The sequence below is a fragment of the Antechinus flavipes genome, chromosome 2, assembly GCF_016432865.1.
Source record: "Antechinus flavipes isolate AdamAnt ecotype Samford, QLD, Australia chromosome 2, AdamAnt_v2, whole genome shotgun sequence".
Classification (NCBI taxonomy): domain Eukaryota; kingdom Metazoa; phylum Chordata; class Mammalia; order Dasyuromorphia; family Dasyuridae; genus Antechinus; species Antechinus flavipes.
The window spans coordinates 187,434,359-187,447,323 of NC_067399.1; the positions used below are offsets into that span (position 1 = coordinate 187,434,359).

Here is a 12,965-nt window from a genome sequence, read left to right on the forward strand (position 1 = left end):
TACGCTTAATACAAAGAGTACCTGCCCATAAGAGGTTTACAACCCAATCAGTAAACTAATGGGGGCTGACTATTACGATCCATATAGCTGCTCTAACATATTAACTAACAGCATACGACAAGTAGAGAATGCCGTTCAACCTGTAACTGGGCGGTGGAAAGCACGCATGTTCAAAAGCCAACTTCTGGCAGGAAAGCTTCAGTTGATTGCCTCTTCGCTTCGAACTAGCCAATCAAAGGCCAGAATGACAGTAATTGACAGCAAAATAAACGACAAGCGGGATTAGGATTGGGCAAAAAACCTTTGTGGGCGGGATTTAGGGGGCAGGCCTTCGTAAAGGTGCGGAATGGAGTGATGGTTCTGGTTTCAGGCAGCTGGAGCTCTCCTGGCGTCTCCTGGAGCCATGTCCAGCGCCAAACAGCAAGGTGAGAATTAGGCGCCTCTCGAGGACCGCTTGTAAAGGGGTTACGATTATTCAGGCGTCTGTTGAGCCCCGTTGCGGGGGCTCTGGCCTGGGCTGTGTGAGGCCGGACCTGCCCGCGCCTCTTCGCCGGGTCTCTGAGGGACTCCCTGGGAGGCCCTTGGACCTGGAAGGGTAGTTTATCCGCCCCTTGGGCAGGGCTAGTAGATGTCACCGGGACTAGCCGGACCGGCTAGAGGTACAGCTGTTTTCCAGTCCACAGTTTGGTCCCAGCACCCTTTCCCACCCCTTCCCCGTCCCAACCCTGTCCAATCGCTAATCCTGTTTCTCTGTTTCGCTCCTCGCCCTCATCCTTTCTTCTCTGGCCGTTATCCCCTATATCTTCCATCTCTGCCCCCCCACTCCCCACCCCCTCCCTACACTGGGTCTCAGCTCCTTATTCTCGTCCTTATTCCCTGGACCTTTCCCCTACTCTCCCCACCCCCACCTTCAACAGCTCCTTATTTCACATCTCCCTCTATCCCTGTACTTCAGCCTGATCTTCCTCGTCGCTAGTCTTGCCCTAGCCTTCAAACTCTGTTTCAAACTGTTAATTCCAGACCTTGTCATCATCCCTGTTCCCCATTTTCCCCCCACCCAACTTGTAGGGACACATTCTATCCTATTTTCCAGTGTCAGGACCACTATTACCCTGTTTATACGAATTATGAAAACAAAAGGAATGGTACGAGTTTAGGTACTTTGATAGTATCTCTCTGCCCTATAAGCCACTAGACAATAAACTCCATGTGGTCAGGAACCACTTCAGAGCTAAGGCTGGCTCTCTTTACATTAACTCCTCCATCTTTCCTCTGCTTAGGCCAAAGTTTTGTACATATTAAATGGTTAATAAACATTGTTGAAATCACTATAATTGTGCAAAAGTTGAATGGGCAAATTTCATAGATAGTGACTTCCCATTGCCAGAGGTTTTTAAATAGGAGGTACATGATCATGTCAATAGGAGATTCCTGTTCAGAGGTCCTCCAGTGCTACCTATATGTGAAGTCTTTTACCAGCTTCAAGATTCTGGGACTTAGGTCATCAGAGGACTATTCTGAAGATAGCTAGAGTTTCTAGGTTCATTTGGAAACTTCAGGAAGATTTTGAGAAATGTAGTCTTGCTTTTTATCACTAATAAAGAGTAAGAGGTGTCTCTCCAACCCCCTCCCTTTAGTTTTCTTAAACTACCTAACGGTTCTAACTCTGTGGTCTAATTTTTTTTTGTCATGTGATCATCTTTTCAGATAGAAAATTTCTGCTTTGATCAATATTTTGAGGAACACTTACAACTTGAGGTTGGAGGATTAATAGGAACTTAACAAAGTTTAAATTGAAGATATACTAGTAGATTTTTTAATCTAAAAATTACTTTTTTCTGGCCTTTAAAAATATGGCTATGAAATCCTGTTTCAACAACAGAGATAAATCAGTGAATTTACTCTGTTCTATTGAGATTGAAGTGTCACAGAGGTGTTATAATACTAAATATGAAACCTTCATTGAAAATAAACGTCATCCCCAATAAATGATACTTCCCTTTTTGTCCTTTCTCATCCCATTACTTCCCAATCACGGGGAATATTACAGCTGAACAAAGGATACTTTAGAAATACTAACTGATTATTCAGAAAAGGGCCTAGTCATTCAGCAAACATTAATTTCCATTAATGTAAAAGGCATAAAAAAAATTTCTTTGGTCAAAATTACATTTTAATAAGAGGGAAAAATGAAGGGCATTGGCTTAGGGGGGTAGTGGAAAGATATAACTAATAAACGGAAAAGTAAATACAAAATAATTGGAGAGAAATCACTAATGGATAGGGAGAATGCAAGAAATTTCTTCTCAGAGATGATATCTATGCTCTATACTGATCTTTAAAAGAAAATAAGTTTTCTGAGAGGTAGAGTTGAATGTGTAAGGACAGCACATTATAGATTTAGGGGCCATTCATGTACAAAAGTGGGGAGATGAGAAATAAAATATTGAATTCAAAAAATAGAAAGAAAGCTATTTCATTTAGAAGATAGAGTACATGAAAGGGAATTATGTGAAATCAATCCAGAAAGGTAAGCAGGAGCCAGATTACAAATTGCTTTAAATTCCAATCATAAGAGTGATGTTTTATCCTAAAGGAAGAGACTAAAAATACAGAATCCAATTTGGAGATTAGCAATTTATGCAAAAGATGATGAGAGTCTGAACTAGAATGATGGTCATATGATATCTGAAAAAGAAAAGGGTCAAGACTGATTCCAAGTTTAGGAATTTGGGTGACTGGTTGAGAATGATGGTGGCCTCAATGGAAACAATGAGTTCTATTAATTACTGCTATATTTTCATATGTAAGTTATTTGAAAGACTGTGATTATGGGAAAGAGATTGCTTGGTATAGCCATTGTGTGCAAACTAGGGACAATAGTAGTGTGATAGAAAGAGACAGCTTTTGACTCATTATAAGGAAAACTTTCTTAGCTGTTCAAAAGTGGGATGGTTTGACTTCGGCTCCCATAACTAGAAGTCATTATCTGATGACTATGTGTCAAAAATTTAATATATATTTTTTGGGAAAAGGGAGATGGTTCCTGTTTAGAATAGATTGGACTGCATAATATCTAATATCCCTTCCCATGCTATATGTGTATTATTATTCTTCAAAGCCACCCCAATTTTATAGTATATAGTAGTCACCCCAAAATTATAGTATAGACACTCTGGGCAATCAATGAATTTATAAAGGGGACATAGAGGAAAAGTTGCAAAGTGTAAATTTACCATTCACAAATAAAGGAAACGCAAATGTAGAAATCTCATCTAAATTGCATGTTATATAAAATGTGTGGTTTATAGGTAATAAGTTAAGGAAGATGTTCTTTGTGTCTCATATAAATGCATCAGTATCTAAACACTAGTAGTCATCCACTGTGATATTTTAGTGATATGAATTCCTTCAAATAATGCAGATCACAACCCATAAACTCCTATATCCTCCCATAGTCCATCACAGGTCTACCCAACATACTTCTGCTGGGGTTGATCATTAACTGTGGAGCTAGTGAAAGCAAGTGCATATGTAATTGATACATATTGAGAGAATTGACCCTGCTGGAGTACAAGGAAAATTATTTTCTCTTCCTCATTTATCCTCAAATGGAATCCTTTGGAGAAGGATCCTAGAATAAAATGGGATCTTTCTAGGCTTTTCCCCTCATTCCTAACTCCTTTCAAAAGGCTCAGAAGGGATCTTTCAGTCTGAGAGATGAAATTCAGCACTGACTGAATATGCTACTCTTTAGTGATCTGTGAGTCCTGAATTCCTGACTCTTCTGTTCAGAGATAATGATCTTCCAGACAGCTTTGTGGCTTGTGTTAGAAACAAGGGGAATAGCTATGGGAAAAAGAACAAATTGTATAATCTACCTTAAATACATAACATTTAAATTCCATTCCCCCCATCAAAAAAAAAAAAAAAAAAGATCATCTTTTGTTTCAGGAAGAAGCTTGTAATCATTAAAAGAATAATACAGTATCTCAAAAGTAATCTTGCCCACTGCTTTTCTCTTACTCAAAGTCAGTTCCAAAAGTGAAGCCTAAGAAATATCTAAGATGCAAGAGTGGAATTACTTCATCAGTCTAATACTAATGAATCATTCCTACAGATTGTTCATACAACTGCCTGTCATAGTTCAGATAAGAGAATAAATGTCTTTATAGTCACAAAACTGACTTTTTTGTAGTTTGTAGTTACAGAATCAATCAGTGAGGATAAGTTTCCACTGTGCTTATTGCTTAACTAAAAATCATTGGCTTCAGTAAAGCAAAAAGCCATATTTAAAGGCTCTTCTTCAACAAAGTGTCTCCTATGGTTGTCAAAAATTAAATGATTCCTTGAAACATCTTAGAACAAAAGTAACTTTGATCTATCTTTTTATTATTGATATCAAGTGAAAAATAACATGAGAATATTTTTGTGTGCTTACTGAAATTTTTTGCTGCTATCATGGAAGATGGCCAGTTCTCTATAGATACTGAGTTCCACCAGATGCTATTCTTTCTAAATGGCATTGCTTTGATAGTATCAAGCCATAAAATTTTGCATATCCTCTTCAGGGAAGTCTATAATTTCTCAAAAGAGTTTGGACTTCTTATTCTTATGTAAAAAAATCTAGCCTCCTATCCAGATAATTATATTATAATTTGGTTCAATTCATCAGACTTTTATTACCTGCCTACTGTATGCAGCATTGTTAGGCACTAAAGATATAAAGACAGAAAAGAAACTGCCCTTGCTTCAAAGGTATTAAAGGCAAAATACTACGTAAGTAAAGAGGGAAGGAAGTAAGCATTTATGTAATGCCTCCCAAGTACCAAACACTGCTAAGTACTTTTTACAAATATTTTCCCATTTGATTCTCACAACAAGGCTATTATTGCCTTTCCCATTTTACAAATGAGGAAACTGAAGCAAGTAGAGGTTAAGTAACTTGCCCACAGTTACACAGCTAGTAAGTATCTAGGACAGGATTGTTAACTCAGATTTTCCCAATTCCAGACTGACTAGTCCATCTAAATATAAAATATTTCAGGAGAGAGAGAACATTTATTGGTGAGGAGCTCAGGAAATATCTCTCAAATTAAGTTTTGAAGAAAACTAGTATTTCTAAAAGGTAGGGGTAAAGGAGGACTATGTTCTACACATATTGAAGAACTTATATAAAGAAAATAACAGCAGACTTTTTATCAGAATAAAATAAAGAAAGTTTGACATAACATATTGGTTACAAGTCAATCAGTGTTTCTCAGACTTTTTCAATTTATAGAATAAAATCTTCCTGTCAACAACCCCATCTGTTACAGTGTGCAAATAAAATTAATCAAATTAGTTGCAAGAGTGACATTTATTTAACATTTATTAAATGGCTCTTTTGTACTACAGAGTACTTAGAATTGTTCTGATGTGATGAAAAACTAATCAAACATACCTGAAGGTGAACCTTTCCCTTTCCATAAAACCCTAGGCTCTTCTTAGCATCATTGACTTGCCCTGGTCGTTTAGAATAAAAAACTCTGGAGTTTTACCCATTGAAATAAAAATTGTTTTAAGAGCCTAGCAAACATGTCATATGTATAACCCAAGTCCTAGGTTTTTATATATCCCTCCCCACTTTTCTGCTAATGAGTGTTAATTCTCTGAGGTCAGATTTGAACTCAGGTCTTCAGGGTTGGTGCTCTGTCCACTGTGCCATTACTTGAGTAGATTCTTAATAAATTCTTAGTCTTTCCCTCCATCACCTCATTATACCTGTGACAGTACGTTGTAGTAGATAGGCTCAATGTATATGAATGAATGAATGAAGCAATATGCTTACATTCTAATATGAGAAGGGCAACTAGGTGGCACAGTGGATAGAGCACTGGCCTTGGAGTCAGAAGGACCTGAGTTCAAAAAAAATCAGACCTCAGACACTTAACAATTCCTAGCTGTGTGCCTCTGGGCAAGTCACTCAATCCCAATTCCCTTGGCAAAAAGGAAAAAAAAAAAAAAAAAGAAAAAGAAAAAAAGGAAAAAAAGGTCATTATCATTCTAATGTGGGGAAAACACATGTGGAAGGTTTCAGCTGCAAGTCACACAACATCACCACTTTATCATCTATTCATTCAGACTGATGGAGAAAGCCCAACACTCTGAAACCAGAGCCTTGGTAACATTACTTCCATTCCCATGCCCTCAGCCATCATTCTGGGAACCAATTGGGAAATGCAGCATGATATCTATCCTGAAAATTCTACAAACACAAATGCTAACAAACCAGAAAGGAAACTCTTGCTACAAAAGCTCTTGGCATTTATCAAATTTTTCACCATAAAAAACTGACATGATTTTATCTGTGGTAATGACATAGGTCTTTTGCTTTCTGAAAGGCAGAATAGAATGGTAAATAAAATGATGGATTTTGTAGTCAGGAAGATCTAAATTTAGTAATTATAACAAGAACAATAATGATAGGTTAAAAATTTAGAAAAATATTTCTAGAACTTAAAAATTTCTCTTCATAAAACAAAAATAAAAGCTGACAATAATTATCACTGATTTTTTTTCAGTTTAACAACTAAAGACCCTCCATGAGCTTATTTTACATGAACTTAACCACCAACATATCTCCAAAGAAATATCAAATAAATGGCTTGTGATTGCAATGCAAGACCAAGACATTGACATCAGAAATAACTGGAAAGCTATTGCTGATTTTATTAATTTATTGATCAATGTAGATTATATAGGAAAATAGTAGATATTGTACATGCGAGTCAGCAAGCACTTATTAAGTGCTTCCTGTATGAGAAAGGCAGAAGATTGTCCCTGTTTTCAAGGGACTTAGAAGTTTAATATTGGATACAGCATGCAAACAACTATGTCAAAACAAGAATAATTTGGAGATAATCATTAGAAGGCACTAGAAAGGATTTTAGATGAGTCTTGAAGGAAGCAGAATTGAGTAAGAGCTTTCCAGACATGGAGGATAGGCAGTAAAAATGAATGGAATCTAGTGATAGAGTGTGTGTGTGTATAGGAACAACTAGAAGGTCAGGAGCTAACCCCTAAATTAGTATTCCATTTCTTTGTACATCTTTGTACAATCTATTTTTCATTTTAGGAATGCAAATCTTCATCTTTAGATTACCTATGAGCTCAGTTGCAACTTCCTATGCATAATGTTTTCATATATTCTCCAAGTTGTTAGGTTCTCAAATGTTTTAGCCACTCTAAAGAAAATGTAATTTCTTAAAGAGATGGAAGATTGTAATTTTTGTCTTTGTGTCTCTGAAGCCTAGGGAAATACACATAAAAATGTATGTTAATATGCTAATTTTTAGGCTCTTCATAGTCTAGACATTTTAATATTTAATAATATTTAATATTAAATGACATTTAATATTAAATAAGCAGAATTCCTCTTAAGCAACCTCAAATTAACAAATGAACAGAAGTATTTTTCTTTTGATATTTATACTTTTCTCAAGAAGGACCTGTTCGTGGGAATCTGACAAATATTTTATTTTTATATGCATATTAGGGGAAATACAAGATAATTATCAATAAGTATGATTTTATTTGGTTAAACTTCTTACTGATAAGAAGATGATTGTTAATCTATTTGGTTATTTTATAAAGAGCTTTTGAATATTATTTACTATTTTGGCTACTGGAGCTGATGCTAATTTCTTCTTTATTTTGTCTTTCTGATTAACAAATTCTTAATGGAATCATAATGTCAGAATTGGAAGGAAAGGATTTCAGTGTCACTTAATCCTGTCTCTATTTAATAAATAAGGAAACCAAAACTTGGAAAAGTTAAGGTTACATAGTTATGCTAAGTAGCAGATATGAGACTTCTTTAGTGCCTCACAGAGAATTTGACTTGTATCTGAACAAAAATTACCAGTACCATATTCACAACAAATGTTCATTAAATCTTCATCTGAATATCTCAAGTGAAGGACAACCCAGTTGTTTCTCAGGATGTCTCTTCCATTTGGGAATAGTTTTTTCAGATTAGCTAAGTTTTTGAAATAACTCATTCTCCTGGTTCTAGTATTATGTGCCTGATCATTATTTCTTAGTCTTTTTGTTGGATCATCATCCACATCTCACCTTCTTAGTGCTGCACCACACTACGTATCCATCCTAGACCCTCTTCTCTTTTCATAAATTGTCTTGATAATTTCATCAGTTCTCATGAATTCATTCATCATCTCTATGCAGAAGATATAGCCAAATCTCTGTGTCTTGCCTTCATTTTTCTCAAGACTTGCAATTCCTCAGAATCATCCCCCTTGCTTTGGTACTTCATAGGCATCTCAGACTCTGTATGTCCAAAAGCAGCTCATCTCCCTAAGTACCTATTTCCCCCCTTCCCTACCAACCCTTTTCCTCCAATAAGTTCCTCTTTCCGTTAAGAATTCCACCTACTTGATAGTGAGCTTATTCACATAACCACTTAATGAGCTTTATCAAATGCTGTACTGAATTCTAAATAAATTATACCAGAGTGTTCTGATATACCAGTCTTGTAATCCTCTCAAAAAAATGAAACAAAATCAATGTATAATGAACTCCTCTTGATGAAACTATGCTAACTCTTATGATCACCACTTCTTTTTCTAGACTTTCATGAAGCATCCTTTTAATAATGTATTGTAGGTGTTTGCTTCATTTCTCACTAGCTGCTCTGCTTTCCTTTGACCTCTTTTGAAATATCATGCTTCTCCTCAGGTTGAATTTATCAACAGAAATCCATCATCATGGATATTGCTTCATTTCAATGACCTCTGACTACATTTAGTGACTGCCCTCTTTTGATTGGAGGGAGAGAAAGGGAACAAGTATTTGCATGGTACTTCCTGATTGCCAGACAATCAGATGCTGAGAGCTTTTACGAATATTATCTCTGTATCAGTTTACAAAGATCTTCCCAGTTTTCTCTGAAATTGAAACTATTACCCATTAGGAGAATATTCCCTTCATTTTGAAATGTGGGCTACTATGAAAAGACCAAATATTTTTGCATATATAGATCCTTTTCTTTCTTTCTTTTTTTTTTTTGATTTATTTGGAATGTAGAGTTATTGGTAGAATAGTGGTTCAGAGGATATGTACAGTTTGGTAACTTTCTAGGCATGGTTCCAAATTGCTTTCCAGAATGACAGGACAAATTCACAGTTCCACCTAACAGCTCAAGAATATGAGTGATTTCCCTTTTACAAAGCAGTAAGCCAGTTTGGCAGCCCAAACATTTGAGAATCTGACATTTAAATAAGAGGGCACTTCTATCCAAGTCCCTTAGAAGGAATCACTTGGTGAAGAGCCTCACTCTTCTCCATCTCCTGGCCTCAACTTGACCAAAGAAAGATGTTTTGAACTTTAGTGAGATGGAAGAGTTTAATGTCTTATAGATGTCCTACCAGTGGCCCTGGAGCAATTTCTGCACCAGGAGCCAAACACAAAGTTGACCCAGTGAGGAAAAAAAGCTTCTACAATCTACAGTGAGATTGTAAAGATCTACAATCTAGTGAGCTGAGGAGAAAATGACACCATAGCTAAGGGTAACTTCAGGAGGGCTTCTTGGAGGGAAGAAAAAGATTTCTAGGAGTTATCTAGGACTTCTTACCAAGAAAGGAAGAAAGGAAAAATGAATGAAGATTGTGGTTTGTCCTTGGTTCTCAAAGAGTACCATGACGTCATGAAGATGATGCTACCTAGAGATGCTCTTCAAAAACATTTTTTCACCTCTGAATTCTGAACCCTCCCAAAATATCTTGGGGTTTACTAGCTAGATTTCTTTTCTATGGACTAGGCCTAAATCAAAATCAGTCTGATTCTCATTGATTGGCCATCTGTAAGTCCCAGGCCAGCCCCAATTTGTTTGGGTCTTATTTGACTAAGATTGGGTGTAAATAGCAGTCATTTCTGCTTTGTCCAGAAACCCTGAGGGTCCTCCCTTCTCAGATTCATTTAATTATTTGGATTTTTTCTCCTTTTTTTGACTAGTTGAAGGAGGATTTTCTTTGCCTCAATTGCTGACTAGCCTTAATGGGTGCAAACTCCATCCAACTGAAACCTGTTGAAAAGCTTTGCTTACAAAGTCCCAGGTCTGTCACTTATCCACAGCCAGCAACAGTCGTTCTGATCTATATCTTGCCACTGGACCCAGATGGCTCTGGAGGGAAAAGTAGGGCAGGTGACTTTGTCCAGCCCTCCCTCATTTAAATCCAACTCACTTGCCTGTCATGGCATCCCTTCCCTGATGTCATGGTACAAAAGACAACAACCACAAAAATAACATCTGATAATTGCAGGGGTTTATAAGCATTAGACATGTCCTGTGGATCCTCAGGGTCCCCCCAGAAAAAGAAACAATAGCTGCCTTTTGGAGACCCAGCCTGTAGGAGGTGAGAAGGAAGACATAAGCAAAGTTCATGACTGAACAAGATAGAGAGGTTCTCAGGAGGTAAAATGGACACTTTTGATGAGAAAAAATTAGAAAAAGTTTTTGTACAAATAAAATCAATGCAACTAAAATTGGAAGAGAAGCAGGAAATGGGAAGAGTGCAAGAGGAAATCTTTGCAGCAAGTTTCTCTGATAATGATCACTTCTAAGATCTCTAGACAACTGAATAAAATTTATGAGAATAAGAGTCAATTGATAATTAAAAGATATAATAGCCAATTTTCAGAAGAATAAATCCACATAAAAAATGTCCTAAATCACTAATAATAAGAGAAACATAAGTTAAAATATTTCTGAGGTACCATTTGACCTATAGGATTCAGGCTTGTGTTATGGGGAAGTTGATATTTTGGACATTGACTTCTCCCTAGTTTAAGACCAGGGGCTAAGAATTCAGGGTTACTACAGAGGATGGTAGACATAACAGGGACAGGAAAAATATATAATTGAATTTTCTTGTGTGCAATATGGCTGCTATTTTTGCCTTTGTTCACCTTAAGGACCCTTAATTTGGCTATTGGAAATCAGTCATTACTTCAACTCCTTTTCTTATTTCTCCTCATCTTGACTTTTTAATGTGGTTGTTATCTTAAGGATCAATTCTTTTTCTTCTTGTTATCTCTTTACTCTACCAATCTCATTCACTTCTTTTTGGTCACCATAATGTCTTTATATATCCCTTGCTCTGCCTCTCCTAAAGAGCTATCTCATATGGCAATATTTTTTTAGAGAGAAAAAAGAAGTCAGAGCAACTGATCAAAATATTAAGAAAGTCAAAAAATATTCAAAATGTAACATTTCCTATCCTCCATGAAGGGATAGGTTGGGGTTATCTTTTTTGTACTTCTTCATTTGAGTTCTACTTTATAATTTTTTTGCATTTATTTATTTATTTTGGGTGTTTCGCTCTTTCCATTTGAATTGTTGTAGTTATGATGCATATTGTTTTCTTGACTCTGCTTTTTTTCATTTTGTATCAGCTCATATAGATCTTTCCATGATCCTCTGTATTCATTACATATATCATTTCTTACAGCACAGTACTTTTCCATTATGTTGATATTTCACAATCTGTTCAGGTTCCCTAAATAATAAATGTCTACCTTTTCCCCCAATTTTTAACTCTTACAGAAAGTGTTATTCTGTGTTTTTTTTTTTTTTTTTCCTTATTAATGGCCCAGTAATGGAGTATCAGGTTCAAAGGGTAATGATATTTTAGTCACTTTATTTACATGATTCCAAATTGCTTTCCTCTTTTTTTTCGTGTATTTCCTGTGTTTTTTATATCTAAAATTTTCAACATCATCTAAAACAATGGACATCTTTGCTTTTCTATGATCTTGTTGGAAAAGACCTTACAGAGTGTGTGTTTATTCATTGTTTTTTTCAAATAATTCAAGCTTCTTTTATGAAAACTTCAGATCACATTTAAGAAAGGTGCTTCTATTCCTGTGCTTTTTAGGAGAATTATAAAACATCAGTGCAATATTTTGTCAAAGGATTTTTCTGTAATGGATATATATAATAATGATGAGCACTTTACTAAGTACTAGGCATGCAAACAGAAAATTCCTATTCACAAGGAGCTCACATTTTAATTGAGATGATACACATCAGAAAGTTAAGTTGAAGAGTAGCTAGAAATGCCTGGTGACCTCATAGGTGCCTACTTATGGTAGATGGTAGGCGCCTTTTGGTAGCAGGGAAGGTCATGTGGCAATGCATAGGAGTCTGAAAGTCACAGTAGCAAGACAAATACAAGTCCCAGTGAACTTGATTCTCAGTTGTGTAGAACCCAGAAAATGACCTTCTCTTTAACTCCTCTTTTGGGGAACTTTAAGGAGTTTGAGTTCTTTTCTCCAAGCATTAGTGCCAGACCCAAACAAGTCTAAACCAAAATAAAGAAAATGACCTAATATTTCTCTTAATGTTGAAGCATTCCTATATTTTTGTTATGAATCCAACCTAGTCATAATGAATAATGTAAAATATATATTACTGTGACTTCTGGATCATGTGAGCAAGAAGATGGTGAATGAGGCATTTCTCCCAATCTCCATGACCTTTTCAAACCTCTCCAAAACAAAAATTTTGCAATAAAAATAAAACTTCAATTGCTACATGATTTATAACACACAAAATCCAAAAGAAGATTTTAAAAAACCACCTAGAAACTAACATTCATTGACCTACTTACCTCTCAGTACGCCTTCCTTACTGCACTAGCCGATCTAAGGACACACTTAAGACTTTTGTCTCCTCTCCCTTTTTTCATTGTTATGGAGACCCCAGCTCCAGAATGTCGAAATTTGCCTAGGGCTCAATAGTCAGCTTTGCTATAGCCCTTGTGGAGCAAAAGTCTGTCAGGGCCTACAACTCAGATGCCCCTGGGCTACAAAGTTCTGAGGACTGCTGGTACCAGGCCAGAGATCTGAAGAACAGAGGAAGTAGAGCAAAAAATAAAGTAGATACCATCAATTAGGGAAAGACTGAA

The 12,965-nt window shown here is 36.2% G+C and overlaps 1 protein-coding gene across 1 annotated transcript in view; it reads left to right on the plus strand.

The window, feature by feature from the left end:
- Positions 1 to 309: 309 nt before the first annotated feature.
- ERICH1 (glutamate rich 1) overlaps positions 310 to 12,965 on the plus strand; it is an 82,568-nt gene continuing 69,912 nt past the window's right edge. The window contains exon 1 of the mRNA XM_051976008.1: positions 310 to 425. Coding sequence (XP_051831968.1) covers positions 404 to 425 — 22 coding nt within the window. The 5' untranslated portion in view covers positions 310 to 403. The remainder of the gene's footprint in view (positions 426 to 12,965) is intronic.